This window comes from Periplaneta americana, chromosome 8, assembly GCF_040183065.1.
Source record: "Periplaneta americana isolate PAMFEO1 chromosome 8, P.americana_PAMFEO1_priV1, whole genome shotgun sequence".
NCBI lineage: Eukaryota > Metazoa > Arthropoda > Insecta > Blattodea > Blattidae > Periplaneta > Periplaneta americana.
Genome location: NC_091124.1, coordinates 59,661,261 through 59,677,842, shown reverse-complemented (window position 1 = coordinate 59,677,842; position 16,582 = coordinate 59,661,261). Strand labels below are relative to the sequence as shown.

The 16,582-nt window shown below is 39.1% G+C and overlaps 1 protein-coding gene across 2 annotated transcripts in view; it reads left to right on the top strand.

The window, feature by feature from the left end:
* Nucleotides 1-10,758, top strand: part of LOC138704734 (autophagy-related protein 16-1-like) — a 125,808-nt gene extending 115,050 nt beyond the window's left edge. The window contains exon 5 of one of the 2 annotated variants that reach the window (XM_069832902.1): nucleotides 9,634-10,758. In XM_069832902.1, the coding sequence (XP_069689003.1) occupies nucleotides 9,634-9,727 (94 nt within the window). In that variant the 3' untranslated portion in view covers nucleotides 9,728-10,758. Of the gene's footprint in view, nucleotides 1-9,430 lie in introns of both variants that reach the window. The other variant, XM_069832901.1, reaches the window with a different exon arrangement.
* Nucleotides 10,759-16,582: the final 5,824 nt, after the last annotated feature.

Sequence of the window (16,582 nt, the reverse complement as noted above, 5' to 3'; positions counted from 1 at the left end):
GAAAGTTATTTATGAGTTCATTCTCCATACTCGCAGGTATGTATATCTTCCATTTCTGGATATCCCTACCATGCAATTTATACAAGATACCAGAGCGCAATCCATACACTTCGTCTTTCACCTGTGAGATTTCTCTAGCTTTGTCCATTAAGGCCCTTATCGTGGAATCCTCCTGCTGCAAATCTGCAATTCTCCGAAATTTTCCCGTCAGAGCTCCATTCCTCGTGGAATCAATTTTCATCACGGCAATTTCGTACGCGGGGGCGGTGATAGTTTCCGGTAGCCCCGATTTGGAATTCAAACGAGAGAGACAATCACCAAAAATATTGTCTGCCCCCGGAATATGTCTAATCGTCACATCATGAGCCAAAATCTCGTGCACATATCTAGATATTCTAGAGTTCGTCAATTTGCATCTACTCAGAAAAGCTAGGCTTACATGGTCAGTAAATATGATTATCTGCCTATTAAAGATATACTGACGGAACTTCTGTAGTGCGAAGTACACAGCAGAAATCTCTAGTTCCGTGATTGATGCGTTGCTTTCGGTACGCGACAGTCCCCTAGAAGCTGTGGCAATCACATGTCGCTTATTATCTTCATCTGTCTGACATAGAATTGCTCCATATCCATATGAAGACGCATCCGTATAAATCTGAAAAGGTAGGCTGTCGTTAGGCCTTTCCAACAGAATTGAGTCGGCAAAAAGCAGTTTCGTTCGATCGAATGCTTCCTGCTCGGCCGACCCCCACCTGAAGGGCGTATCCTTCTTCAACAATGCTCTGAGTGGGGCTACATGCTTAGCATAATTGACGAGAAACCGATTCTGGTATTGTAGGATACCTAGATATCTACGAACCTGTTTCCGGTTCCGCGGCGGCGGGATCCTCGCAATGCTCTGAATTCTCTCTTGGTCCGGTCTAATTCCGTCAGACGAAATTACGTAACCCAGGAAAACTGTCTCAACTTTAAAAAATGCTGTTTTCCCCAGCTTGACTGTCATACCAGCCTCTCTCAACTTAGTGAGTACAAAATCAATATCCCTAATATGCCTATCCACATTATTGCCATATATAAGAAAATCGTCAATGTACTGTGCCAGAAAACCTTTCGTCGAATCACCAAAAATTATGTCAAGTGCCCTTAGTAGCGCAGATCCAGAACTCGCGATGCCGAATGGGCATCGGGTATACTGATAAACTTTCCCGTTATGTAGGAACGCTGTGAATTTTCTCGAGTCCGCGTCAAGCGGAATCTGCCAATACGAACTGGTCAAGTCTAAACTAGTGAATATAGAACAGTCACTGATACGGCCTAACAAAGTGTCCACTGACTCCGTCCTGAAATTATCTTTAACTGAAAACGAGTTAACGTGTCGGGCATCGATCGTTACTCTTAAGCTTCCGTTGGGCTTCCTAACCCAGCACAATGCATTTACGTAAGGCGAGTCTGATACCTCTATAACTCCGTCTTTTAACATATCATTTATGACTTCGTCTGCCTGATCCCGTAAAGATAGGGGGATGGGTCTACATTTATGCCGAAATTCCTCCATTCCTACCACCTTAATTTTGTGTGTATACACTCTACACAGACCCGGCGCGTCTGAAAAGACATTTAAATGGCTACCTACAACATCCATTAAGCGTTTTCTTTCACTCTCACTCAGGCCGTGTGCCTGGTTAACTTTATCTCTCACTATTTCGAAAATATCTGTCTTCCTATTGTTAGACGCGACTACCTGCCTAAGATCGCCAAGCGAAATCTCATTACAATATCTGGCCCTACCGCTAATGAGATTACGTCCTATTTGTCTCGCCTGGACTAATTCGCCGATACACAACTCGCATTCTCCGCAGTCTACTTGACACACTCCCCTAGTTACCTCGTTACCTTCCCAAGGATTAACCTCTATAATCACATTCTTACAAATTTTGAGGTGCTCTACAAAAAATAACTCTTCCTGTAATTCTATCTCTCCCGCGGTTCTCTCATCTAACTCAGCTCGAGCGTTATTGCTACTGAATGGGACATGGCCGACACTGCCGTTACCTGCCGTAACCCCTAGTCTGTTTTCCCTGAAATCTAATAGCGCGTGCCATTCATAGAAGCTTTCTACTCCAATAATGATGTCGGTAGTCAACCTTTGTATCACAAGAAAAATAGCATTTAATTTCACGTCTCCGCACTCTAACTCGAACCATACTTGATATTTTACCTTTTCCTTCTTCTTGCTTAGGGCGCCCGCACAGTACAGTGAACATATCGGTAACGTTTGCAGTTTTATTCCTGAATCCCTAACCTTTTGAAAAAATTCCAAGCTGCATACATTATTTGTGGAGCCCGAGTCCAGCAACACACAACACTTTGTCCCAAATATTTTAGCATCTATATAAGGCAATACATAAGTCCCATTATTTTCTAACTCTGGGTTAGTAATCTCGCTCTGTCTCTTTACGCTTACCGCGTTGGTGGATTCTTTTGATAGTGACTTATTGCACTTAGCTACAGAAATCTCCGAACCCTTGAGACTTCTGTCTAGCAGTTTCCCGAGTGTGACGCAGTCGGTTCCACTGCTACCTCGTCTCTATTTCTACAATTTATAGGCTCCCGGCCCATATTCGTCCTGACCGGACTTTGCTGACGTCCGTTCATATCTCTATTCCTACTTTGTCCCACGTTACACGGTGTAGGGGGCCTATTGCATCCTTGTGAGGCCATTTCTTGTAGGACGTCTCGTCTGCCTCTCTCTTGCTCTTGTCTCCTCCAATCACCTCGATTTTGCGGTCCCCTGCTAAAATTAGGCTGCCAGAATCCCTGTCTATAATTTCTGTTCCTAAGCCAGTGTGGTTGGGTTCTAAGCCTATTATTTCCATTTTCTTGTCTTCCCGTGTACCATCTTATGTGGTTAACCCTACGCACGGGACCAACACCTCCTCTATCGTTTCTCATCCTGTTGTGGCTGCTCTGGTTGTTCCTAATATTATTGTAAGGGCCCCCAAAGGGCGGGTCAATCCTTCTTTCCCTGTTGGGACTATTCCCTCCGTTCTGACCATTATGGTATCGACTATATGCATTGTTGGGGCTCCTATCACAACCCCAGCTACTCTGATTTTGGGCTCCTTTCCTTGGGGATGAAAAGGCTGTACTTGCCCCCTTCCCCGCTTTCTGGTCGGTGGGGCTTGAACCCTTTCCTTTGCCATGTTCATAATCTGCCTGTCCACTACATTCATAGTGCGTGGCGTCCGAACCATCCAGCGCAGTCAATAAATCTATTGTTTCCCCGAAGTCTCGGGGCCCCGCTACGATCAGATTATATCTTATGTTCTCGGGATACTGCGAAATCACAGTTTGGATCAGCTCTGAATCCGGTATTGGCGGATTGAGGCTTTTCCCTTTCTTAACGATTTCAAGAAAATAGTCAATCATAGAAACGCCTCTTCCCGCGTCAAACCTGCTCTGATTAATTTCCTTCCTAATTCTTTGTTGTTGTCTTTGTCCCCAGTATCTCTCCGAAAATTTTTCTCTGAATTCCTCATAAGTGACATTATCCCCTAGGGCCACTAGCGCCCAGTTGAGTGGTCGGCTCTTTAGGCTCTTTCGTACGACAGTCATTTTTAAGTCATCCGGCACCCCTCTTACTCTAAAGTACGTTTCTAGCTCACTTATGTAGTTATGCGGGTTTGAAAATTCAACCTCATCAAAAATAGGGTAACCAATCTCATTCAAAATGTGAGTGGGGTACTGGGGACGGCCTAAATATGCCTTGTCGTTTACATTTATCAGCTCACTACGCACATCATCCCGTGAGGTCTGACATTCCTCACCAACACTATTGTTAACATGTCTTACATTTATGTTGCTACCTGATGCCGGGCTCTCACTTGTGCCCTCTTGTCTAGAAACTGCACGGTCCGAGCTGCTATGTCCGCTTAAATTTGCGGGACTACCCCCATTTAGTACGTCGTTTATTGAGTTCAGTTTACTTCTTAATTCTTCCAAACATTCGTTATCCGCCCTTTCTTTATTCTTTATGGCTCGCTTGAGACCGTCCACTTCCTGATCCATCTCACCTATTTTCTCTTCCACCGAATTCTGAATTTCTCGAACCTTCTCCACTATCGATTCCTCAACAGCTGATTTTAGGTCGCTATTCTCTCTAGTAGCGCTATCTCTAACTCTAACTTCTAAATCCTTCATACTTTCTGACATCCTATCCATAGCTATCTTCAATTGGTTCTCCATTCCGATCCCATTCTCGGCTAATTTCCCCTCTAGCTTCTCTATTTTGTCCTCCATCTTGTTTCCTCTCTCCGCTAATTTTGCAATATGATCTCTAATCTCTCTCGAACTTTCCCCCAATCTATTTTCCATTTGTTTTATTTGTTCTCTACTTTCCCTTGAATTGTTGTCTAATTTATTTTCCATTTGCTTTATTTGTTCTCTACTTTCCCTCGAGTTATTTTCTAATTTAGTTTCCATTTGTTTTATTTGTTCTCTACCTTCCCTCAGAATCTGCTCTCTACTTTCCCTTGAGTTATTCTCTAATTTAGTTTCCATTTGTTTCATTTGTTCTCTACTTTCCCTCAGAATCTGCTCTCTACTTTCCCTTGAGTTATTCTCTAATTTAGTTTCCATTTGTTTTATTTGTTCTCTACTTTCCCTTGAATTATTTTCCATGAAGTGTCTCATCTGCTCCCACAACTGCTCTAGCGTCATTTCCCCTTTGCCACTTTCTCTACTCTGTTGCTTTTCCACTGTTCGCTCTCCCTCTATTTCTTGTCCTGCGTTATTCTCGATCTCCTCCCTAATTTCCATAATTTCCTCGTCCTTCCTTTGCTCCATGGTTCCCTTGTTTCTATTTCCTCGTCTTTCTCGTATTTTCCTAACTTCCTTACTCCTATGGCTACGTAGTATCATCTATATGCTACTCTGTCATCTATCCGACGCTTGCTTTCCCAATAATAATCTAACTAGGCCTGTATTTGCACTCGACTCACTTCCAACAAATTACGCAATACACTTATTTCACTCTTTCCCCCAAAATATCACACACAAAAAAATACATATATATATACACCCGAAATATCACACCAGAAATTGAAACATATACGCTTTATACTTATTCCCCCAAAATATCATATACATATATACACATTTATACGTCTTCAATTCATACTTGCCACCGCCTCTCCGAGTCGCCTTCTCTGGTGGTCCCCGTGTTGTCTTCTCTAGTGTTGTCGTGATGTCGCGATGGCTTGGTTCTGTTCCCGCCTTCCAGCGTCGTTCCTCGGCTATGCAGGGCTGAAATGCTCCATCCGGTCCTCCTCGTTGTTTGGTGCTGTGTTCGCACCCGGGGCCGGTCACTGGAACAGCTGTCTTCCTTCGAGCCCCACGTTGGAAAGCGCCATTTGTGGGTGGTGTGTCGTTATTGAGGCCCCACGTTGGGCGCCATTTGTGGGTGGTGTGTCGTTATTGAGTTCCCACGTTGGACGCCATTTGAGGGTGAGTGGTTATTTTGACCACACGTTGGGCGCCATTTGAGGGTGGGTGCGTCTCGATGTTGCGTGAGATTCACTCAGGGTAGCCGAGGTACGGTTGTGGTGTAGGTTGATATCGGGAATAATACCAAGCCGGCTACTTAAATAAAAGGCAGCGTAAACTTCAAAACTATAAGTTTATTGTCGTATCCACTTGGTAAACCCTAGAATATGTATTTCCGGCTGACATATAATTCAATCGTTGGTCGCCTTTTGTATCGACCCTATGGCGGCTCTGAATAAGCTCTATCCGATACTACAAATTCAATACTCTGTCCAGTACACTATGACACGAAGCGAAATAGTAGTCCTGTCGGCACCAAACGAAGTAGTTATTCTGCCCTGTATGTAGGGCCGCCGACACGAAGTAAAGTTGTTTCGATGATCTCCGCTCCGAAGCGGAATAGTAGTCGTCTTGATACCAAACGAAGTAGTTATTGTGCCCTGTATGTAGGGCCGCCGACACGATGTGAAGTTGTTTTTTTGATCTCCGCTCCGCGGCGGAATAGTACTCGTTATCTCCGCTCCCCGTCACCCTTATTTATAAAAACCTATCCTACGCTAGAACTAACTATTCTATTGGTTAAAAACTACGTCACTAACTGGCCTAAAATCTATTCCCTATTGGTCCAAAGTGACCTCATAAGCTGGACCAAGATCTCTTCTTATTGGGCGCGAAATATGTCATCTCTAAATTTAGACTTTGGATTTCCCATAACCTCAAATTAGTTTGTATATCTCACAAGAATACCCGTTCTTTGGAAAACCCAAGCTTGGCAGTATCTTTCCCACGGGTCTAGTCCGACTCCGGCTTTTATGCTTCATCGAGTCTATACGAAACCCCGCTCAAGGTGGCCCTAAATCTGTCCGATGCTGACAAGTGACGAAACACCTGTGTGAGGAAGCTAATTCTAACGAAGTCGCCAGAACATCCCCGCGAATACATGTAATAGAAATATGGAGATATCACTTCGCTAATGAATCGGTCTCTCCCTCTCCTAATTACTGCTTCAGTTTGTTGCCTTTTCTGTCTGTTTATAGCTCAGATGTTATAAATAATCTATAATAAAGATATATTCAAGAGGTAAATTAGGTTCAAAATAAACATCCTTTTTCTGTTCTTGTGAATCAGGCACTACGCGAAGGTGGACTTAAACATATTCACGCTACTGGGGATCGGTCAGCTTTTGTGTCTACGATTGTACATTATCAGTTTCAATTTTGTAAATGGAAATCATAATACACATGTTTATCAATGTTATTAATTTAGGAAACACCACGGCGGCTCAGTGCTAAAGCGTTGGGCTTATAAGCCAGGGGGCGTTTCAAATCCCCCTCTACCTTCAGTTTATAACTTGTGTTGGACAAGCCTCTAGTCCAGGCAATAAAGTGTTTTTTATCCATGTACTCCAGTTCCCCTGAGGCATCCGAACAATTCTCCATCATAATTTATTAACAGTGTAATGTGATTCACCGCCTGTGGTGCACTCTGGATAGTCTCTGACGAACTAAGTGGTCTACTCTTCTCGGCACTAACGACATATGTAAGCCTGCTCGTAGGGTCGGGTCGAATAACAAGTTAAGGGCCCTGCCCTTGCACAAGAAAGGTTATTAATTTGTTAGGGAAACCGAATTCTTTCATACAGATCCATTAGCACTCATCGATGCTATCAAATGCTTTCGTAAAGTCTATGAAGAACATAATATATGTATACTAGTCGTTTGGAATCTGAAAGCCTAGCGGCCGTTAGCTTCGTCTGTAAAACAGAGAGTGCGCATGCGCGAGAATGTACTATCTGTACTGCTTCTACCTACCGCGTGACGTCACTCATGCTTGCAGATCCCGGGCAGGAAGTATAACTGTTGATTATAGTCATATTTTTCCTGTTAATATTCTCAAGAAGCGTCTGTCATTGTGACTAACGACAAAACATACATCCTCTAGTTACCAAAATAAAGAACATTATTATAGAAAGCTCTAGCAAGCAAACATTCTCATGGAGGCAAATAAAAAAGTTATTATTTTTCGTTCACCATGTTAATAAGGAGGAAAGGAACTGAACACCGTACTCTATTATCTCCTGGCCTAGTTGCCTCATGAGTGATGTATTCATTGATTCTGGTTCACGTTAACACTTTGTTTAAAAACTTAAAATTGTTTAACGACTAATTTTAAAAAAAAGTTATGTACGTTAGACAGACGGCCCGTTTCGACGCCGGTGCTGCGTCGTCTTCAGTGTCCTACGAACTACTGTTGTTCTTGTTGATCTTGCATTCTGTCATTTGCATTCGTCAGTTGTAGGGGTGGGGGTATATTGCTGCTATGGTGGGGGTGGTGTTTGTTGCCGTGCATCATGATATCGAATAATGTGTGGTATTCAACTGTAATTGTGTATTAAGTATATGTTGTGGGGTGTTATTGTATGTTTGTATATTTCGTATTGTTCTAAGATGTTTAACTGTGAACTTTTTGGTGTGATGTGTAGAATTTCCATATCTGTTTCTATATTATTGTTGTCATGATTATTGTTGATAATATGTTCTCCGTAATTTGATGTGATGTATGGTTTGATTATAGCTTTAATATGTTCATTATATCTTGTTCGAAATGTTCTTCCTGTCTGTCCGATGTTTTATTGATGTTACTTAAGAGGTTCAAACTTCTTCGGACAGTTGACTAAACAATATGTTAATAATGTAAAAAAGTGCCTTCTGGACACTCGAGTGCAATTACAAGGGTCCCCAGAAAGTAAGTTTCTCTGTGGCTGTTTAAAGAAAGAAAACACAATTTCATGGAAATATTTATTGGAACAGATACAGCAATTGTTGAGCTATTTTTCAACATATTTCCCACCCAAATTGAGTTGGATCAACGTGTGTATCCCTGTGTCGTAGATGTCTGCCGCCTGGGATCGGAACCAGTGTGTGGCAGCCGCTTGCACCTTTCTGTTGATCCCACAGTATGAGAAATGTCTCGTTTCCGGTAGAGAATATATTGAAAAATACTACAATAATATATGTATCTGTTCCAATAAATCTTTCAATGAAATTGTGTTTTCTTTCTGTAAACGATCCCAGAGAAACTTACTTTCTGAAAGGCTCTCATATTTGCGCTCGAGAGACCAAAATTTGTGTAAGCACTTGTTTTGACATTATTAACATGGTGGAAGATAAAACATTATTTTTTTATCTATCCCCATCTTGCTCAGGATAGGGACCAATGGCGGGTTTATGTGAGGGCGGCACTGAACCTCCGGGTTCCTTAAAAGCCAGTAAGTAAGTAAGTAAGTAAGTATCCCCATGAGAATGTTTGCTTGTAAGCATATTTGCATCACATGGGTTAAAGGTCACACGAGAATTCTCAGAAACGAAACAGCTGGTGAAGTTGCAAAATTTGACACTTTGTCTAATGTAGATTTGGATACACGACAGCTTCGATTTCATATAGTCAGTGAATGCAAGAACTAGGTAACTCGAAATTTGCGTTTTTTAGTTACCTATTTTAGAGCATAGCAAAAATCGCACAAAATGTAATGCAAGAACTAGGTAACTGATCGAACGATACCAGCGACATCTGTTTTCCAATGTAACAAATAGGTAAAAGAAAACTAGACATGGCAATGTCACAAAATATGTAAAATCAAGTTACCTAGTTCTTGCATTCAGGTGACGATATTATGTCAAAAGGACTCACAAAAGAACAGAGAAGTGGAAAAAAAAAAATCGCAACCATATTGAACATTATTTTTAATTTTTGAAGTTTGAATTGTTTCTGATGTGTTTGACCTCGTTTCATAACACAATTTCCGCTAGTTGGCGTGGATTATCTTTTAGTAAGGAACTTACTCTCTTTATGTGGCACATTATGGAGATACGGTGTCTGTTGTCAGGTCTGAGGTGAGGGCGGTGTCGTGGCAGCCTCATACTTCCTACCTTGCCAGCGTGGACAAGATGAAGAAGGCTGTGGTGTGGGGCGAAGTCTGACCAAGAGAACATCCGGATGCTCGCTCGTCTGCAGTCTGCTGATACGTGAAGCTTCTCGTCAAGTTTGTATGTGCACACTATGAGGATTTAATATGGTATCTGTTGCCAGGTCCGCGGTGACGGCCGTATCGTGGCAGCCCCATACTTCCTACCTGGCCAGCGTGGACAAGATGAAGAAGGCCGTGGTATGGGGGGACGTCTGACCACGAGAACAGCCGAGTCCTCGCATGACTGCAGTCTGCTGATGCAGGGAGCTTCTCGTCAAGTTTTTCTGTGATTTCATTTTTCAGGGTTGCACTAGACTGGTACTGCAGAAATCTTATGCTTTCGGAAAGGTCGGGTGTAAGTCAGTTTTATTTCAGATTTTAGCTTTCGATTACGATTAAATTTGTTCGTTTCTTAAAATCTATTAGCCTACATCATTGCAGGAAATATATTATCGGTGTAAAAATTAACCGAGAAATGTTGTATTATTATTTGTTCATTTTTGACATGCAGGCTTTGAAATGTATTTCCGACTTACATTTTATTCTCTTACTATTGATTAACGGATTTGCTTATCATAAGATTGATTTTGTTCAATAATCACAGAATATATGAACTAATAGTTACTTTCAAAATTACTGTGTCTAATATATTTTCTCTGTTGTGTTACAATAATATAGAAAAATTCTTTATATAGTTATGAACACTAATTTTGATTATCAGTCATTTAGTCCACCGCGAAATGTCCATTGAAAAATTGTCCACTATCGCTAATGTCCTTCATCAAAAATGTCCACTGATATTAAATGTCCGGTATCAGAAATGTTTATAACAATTAAATGGCTAAATTATCAAAAACGTCCGCAGTTATTAAATGTACGGTATGTGGATGTCCAGAACAGTTTATTAAATGTAAATTAAAAATTTAATGAAATAAAAAATGTAACAATGAAATACTCATTTACCTCTAAGTTTCACGTAGGATGAACATCTGTCTTCTGTTCTATTTCAGCGGTCGAGTTTCAAGCCTCGCTGATGTCCAGAAGTAAAATATAAGGATAAAAGGAAAATTATTTTCCGCTCTAATTTCCCTGACTAATTTTCCTCTATTTTCCGCTCTAATTTCCCTCTATTTTCACTCCTTTTGTAAGAGAAATTTACAATATTCTATAACTTATTTTAGTTTTTAATTTTTTTTTCCACTTTCAATATAGTTTGTTGCCATTTTTGCTGTTGAGTGAAAATGATACGTGAAGATATTACTGACTAAATTTTAGTTCTCATCGGAGGATAAATTTCATTAGCCATTATGAAAAAAAAAAAAAAAAAAAACTTACTCCTAAAATTTTAATTTCTCTGGAAATACAACTCAGTCATCATTCACAACAATGCCCCAAACATACTAGGTTTGTTTTCGCAGCAGTATCCAACCGGCATGATCACGCGCACATCGACTTTATACATCGCAAAATCGTTGTGCGCATGCTCATGACGGTTTTAAACTGCTGGAAACTGTTGCATAAACAAACCTATAGACTACAAGAACAAACCTCTTAAATAATGGCCTCTGTGTATACCATATACTGGACACTTTAACTTGTGAGCATTTCTATATATTAAACTTTGCTAATTATGGACATTTCTATAGGTCAAAATTGAAACTCTTGACTTGTGTACATTTCTGTATATTAAAAATTGTATCCTGTGGGCTTATTTGGTTGGTCTTTTTAGTTGTGGCCATTTTTCTATTGGACTTTCTGCACGTTGGACATTTTGCTGTGGACGAATCGACCTGGAATGGTAATTTTAGTTTAATAAACGTTTGACATTAATAATAATAATAATAATAATAATAATAATAATAATAATAATAATAAAACACTTTTTAATTCCTACAGTTTAGAAACTTAGATGGAACTGTTACAGAGAACATAGATTTGTTTGTTTTTTGTGGATGATTTTGATAGTTAAAGTTCATAATTCTGTCCATTATGATAAATCTCCAATACCTTACAGATTTTCACGATATTGTCAACAGCAATCTCACTAGAGATTTTGATTTATCTAGAGAAAATCAAAACTCGAGTGGGATTTAATTGACTATTACACGATTAGAAGAAAGTATATAAAGATTAGAAGAAATAAAGCATTCTAATACAATAAAATATTGATTGACTTACTGAAATTCTATTTCTATTTCAAAACGTTTGAACGGAGCCGCCTTTTTCAGTTGACTGTCTGTGCCGTAAACAAATGACGATCGCAAAGTATATTTTATAGTACCATAAAGAATTTGCAGTTTGAAATCTTGGCAAACAAATAAACAAATGCTAGGGTAGTGATAAAAACAAACAAATGCTAGGGAAGCGGTAAAATTAAACAAATGCTAGGGAAGCGATAAAATTGTGCAATAAGCAGCCATGATTAGTTGAAAGACGTCCTTTCCTACCGTTTTATTGGTGAAAAGTAGTATGACGTAGTAAAAGTATAATAGTCACAATAAAAATGAACTTTTCCTACCTGTCTGGGATATTACATTCATAATATTAATAGTAACTTACTTAGAAGTATTGCAGGAGCAAATTGAAAAAAAAGTATGAGATATAAGTTATAAATAGTTTAGGACAAATATATTTTTATAACTTAAGACTCGAGCTATGTTTATTCGGAACATTTTGAATTTTTAAAGTGTGTAGGATATGCATTTCTAGGCATATAGCTGTGTTTAAGCCTCCCCCACCGTAGATTTTTATACTGGCATGATATTACAAAACTTGAGCATGTCAAAGGTAAATTTATTGCTTTTGAAAAACAAGTTATTTTGAATTCTATACGTTAAACTTGTTTTTTACTTGGTTATTATTGGTACGTTACTTGACCTTACTTGTTGTACTATATTTATGTGGCATATGGGTGTTTTAATTGTTTGAGAATATAAATATGATAATGAAACCAAGTAATCAACTTCTGTCTTGTGTAGGTTCTAAACATTAACTTAAAAACATGTGAAAGTATTTGTGAAAAGTTGAAGATAAAGTAAAACGCTATAGGTTAATGAAAGAGTTACTTTAAATCGTGAAACGTGAATTTTTGTGCGACACATACAATATCTGTTCATCACACCTGCCTAAATTTATACAGTGCAGTACTGGTGTGGAATATTTGGTAAAATTATATCTTATCTCTCGTCATTGAAGATTATACATTTGAATATATAGGGACATCATTTTATTTTTACTTAAATTTTTATTCTACCTGAGTTTTTGAATGTACTTCACTCCCACCCCCTCTACTAGTAAACTTCCAACCGTTCTCCACACAGAACCGAGGCCTCGTATGCAGTACTGAGTTAGTGAGTATAGTACGTTCCAGAAATATGTTCGCGTTTTCCAGTGACGAAAGTGCTTTCAATATTGAATCATATTTTCGCACAGGTACTGTCGTCCGTTTGCCTACGTCGCATCCCGGTTTCCCCCACCTGCTTCTGTTCGCCCCTCTGTAAAGTCTAGTAGCTGGGCTGTCTTAGCTCTTTTCTGAAAACATTAATTTCTGTTAGGAATTGGACGTCTACGTAATATTATACAACTGTTTAAAATAACTAAATAAAAGGGTCTCGTTAAGTAATTAACTGTCACGTGATCCCCCCCCCTTGCTACGACCCTGCGACAAAACCACTTGAACGGACAGTAGATAGCATTTCTGAGTAATTTTATCTTTTCGGATAGGGCAGAAGTGAAGATTAAATTTACAGTACATAAGGTACTCTTTTATAGAGTAAGTATAGAATTATTTCAACATGAGTTACTAGGACGAAGGACGAAACTGGTAATTGGAATTAGGTACAATGGTCTATAGTGCGATAATAACTTATGCAAAAAAGAACTGAAGCCTGTATCGAAATGAACGGCCATCATTTTGAAAAATGTGTTTAAATATCCATATTATTATTTTTTTTCAATTTAACTTCATTCTCTATATTGTACGCTAATGTGCTGTAACAGTACAATATACACTGCATAATTAATACATCCGAATGGATAGCTCAATACGTGAGTAAAAGCATTAAGTGTTAATACAGTACTGTATTTTGATTAAACAAAAACTTAATGAAAATTATCAAACTCAAAATTGCGATATTTCCTAGTTTACATAAATGGATGAACTACTTTTCTTCCCTCCTGTACCTAGTAAAGTGATTTGTATTTTACGCCAGTATCATCGAACTCCAGTCTTAGAAGGGGGAGCAAGCAGTGTTTCCGGTTCTAGACCTTTAATCCAAAGATATAGCCAGGTTAATATTAAAAATGTTAGTAAAAATAAAATGATGTCCCTGTACAAAGGCCGGCATTTTGGTCTGACGAATTTCAGTATGTTGTTCTGAAGTAACTACGAGGGTCATCAAGTCATGGCAACTATATCAGGAGGAATAGCAATTCACTATATGCGATTCATCTTGCACGTCTTTACTGTTCCGATGGAGTCTCATATTGTGTTCTCTACCCTCTACCCGAAGCCTATATCACAGTCTAGTACATACAGTCACGAAGCTTGAGGTGATTTTTTGCATTTCTCACGATATAATGCTCCAAGCGGTTAGCAACTGAGAGTACCATGAACAATATGCTGTGCGATAGTAGCGATCCCAGTGGCTAGCAACTAAAGTTCAACTGTCATTGGATGCATTTCCCTATGTATTGAGCTTCGTGACTGTATGTACTAGTCTGTGGTACTACGTCTTCTCAGGCTAATGACATCTTGCCATGTACTGGGGTTCTGTAAGAAGGGAGAGCTACTGCGTAACAACAGACACCATCGTGCCCGTACAGCAATTGCCAACCTTCTAAAAAACAGAGGATGGGAAGTACATGAGGAGATTCGTTGTGTGTCTGAAGATGATTCTCATAGAAGAGTCGATGTAATTGCCATCAATAGAAGAACCCAGAAAGCGATGGTCTTAGACCCCACGATTTGCTTTGAACGAGACAAAAATCAAGCACTGCAGATTAATGATGACAAGCGAGCTAAATATGTACCTTCTCTTCCATACCTCAGTGAAAAATATGGCATTTCGCTTTACAACTGGGATGTTACAGGCTTACTATTTGGAGCGATGAGTTGTTTACAAAATTTACATGTAATATCCTTAAATCCTTTCAAATTCCCTTTTATGAGGTTCAGAAGATTGTAATGGAAATTCTGAAAGCCTCTCTTCAAATTCTACACTATCATCTATATGTTAACACGTAATTTTTTGTTTTAATGTACAAATTGAATCATTATTTTGCTCGTTTCATTTCTCTTTATCTTTTATGTTTGTTAATTCCGGATCCCAGTGGTCAACCTCACTTGAGGACGGATGATTTGAAAAATCTTAGTAGTAATTAATACACAGGACATGTTTTACCCACTGATAAACCCACCTGTCTTCAAATTCTACACTATCATCTATATGTTAACACGTAAATTTTTGTTTTAATATACAAATTGAATCATTATTTTGCTCGTTTCATTTCTCTTTATCTTTTATGTTTGTTAATTCCGGATCCCAGTGGTCAACCTCACTTGAGGACGGATGATTTGAAAAATCTTAGTAGTAATTCATACACAGGACATGTTTTACCCACTGATAAACCATACACAATTCTCTTTAGTTTCTCAGTGCTGGCAGGATGTCATGCAACGCATTTTTCATATATTAATTAAAGTGAAAATTAAATTCGCGAAAGAGTCAAGAACTGGGACATGCTCGGTACAGAATTATTAGTAATTTAATAAGCCGAACAACGTATAGCGAATTCTTTACATTATATTTGTAACATTCGCTTAAATATGTAATAAAATTAATAATCGAATATGACATATTTTCATTGAAACCGCATGTGTGGCGAGAGCGGAAAATAATTGGAATTCTCACAAATTTATAGAGATTTTATTACTCGGATTATTAATTACGTATTGATTTACACTACTTTAATGAACTGGAGTCAGTGCAGTAGGAAAGTGGGTGTGTTATAACTAAATGTAATATTGTTTTGGAACATGCAGTACACATATTAATATTTTAATATTGAATTTTTCCTTGGAATCATTCAAACCTGCTTTAGAGGGAGCTACTACCTGAAAGCCAGATTTGCATAATATATTTCGTTACTGGAGGTACGCTAACAGGAAGCCACAATTTAAGTCACACAGAATTAGTGCACTGGAAGTTGGGTTCTGGCGTCTTGTCAGCCCATTTGAGTTGTGTGGATATAAAGGAAAAATTGTGACGGTGTCGTGTATAGTTCCTGGAGTAGCTCAATCGGGAGAGCATTTGTGCGCTAAGCGAAGGGTCTCGGAATCGATACCCGGCCCCGGAACGATTTTTCCTTGGAATTATTCAAACCTGCTTTACAGGGAGCTATTACCTGAAAGCCAGATTTGCATAATATATATAATATTGATTGTAAATGTTATGACGAAACAAATTCGGCATAGTTCCATGACCAATTCATTATAAAATTGCTTATCTGGGATATGTCATCTTAATGATTGCAGACATAAAAATACAAAATTTAGAAATTGAAGGAGAAATAATTATAAGAGGTTACGGCGAAATAGAATACTTAGGAGTAAAAATAAATAAATATGGAAATTATTTTATTATTGTTGTTGTTTAATCAACTGTCCGAAGACAGGTCTGTACCTCGTAAGTGATACAGCCAGTGCCACCGTTTCTGGGTGTGGAATAAGTAAGGAAACGTTGAGAGTGAGTATCTTATCTTTGCCACAAAATGTGAGCGAGAAAGCTGATAACTGTGATTAGCAGATTGTTGATGTCACGTCTGTATAGGAGGTGGTACCACTCTCAGCCGAAGTGACAATAGATGCCATTGATGGACAATGTACTCAAAGACACACTCCAGGAACGCGAAGTACGAGTGCCTTGCCTTTGACGCAATGGGCAGATTGCTGACGTGACGTCAGCTGCACTGGCAACAAATGCTCACTGACTGGGTTTTTTACTCAAGGACACACGCCAGAAATGCTGGTATTGGCTATACTAAGAAGGCACCACTTATGAAGTGAGATAG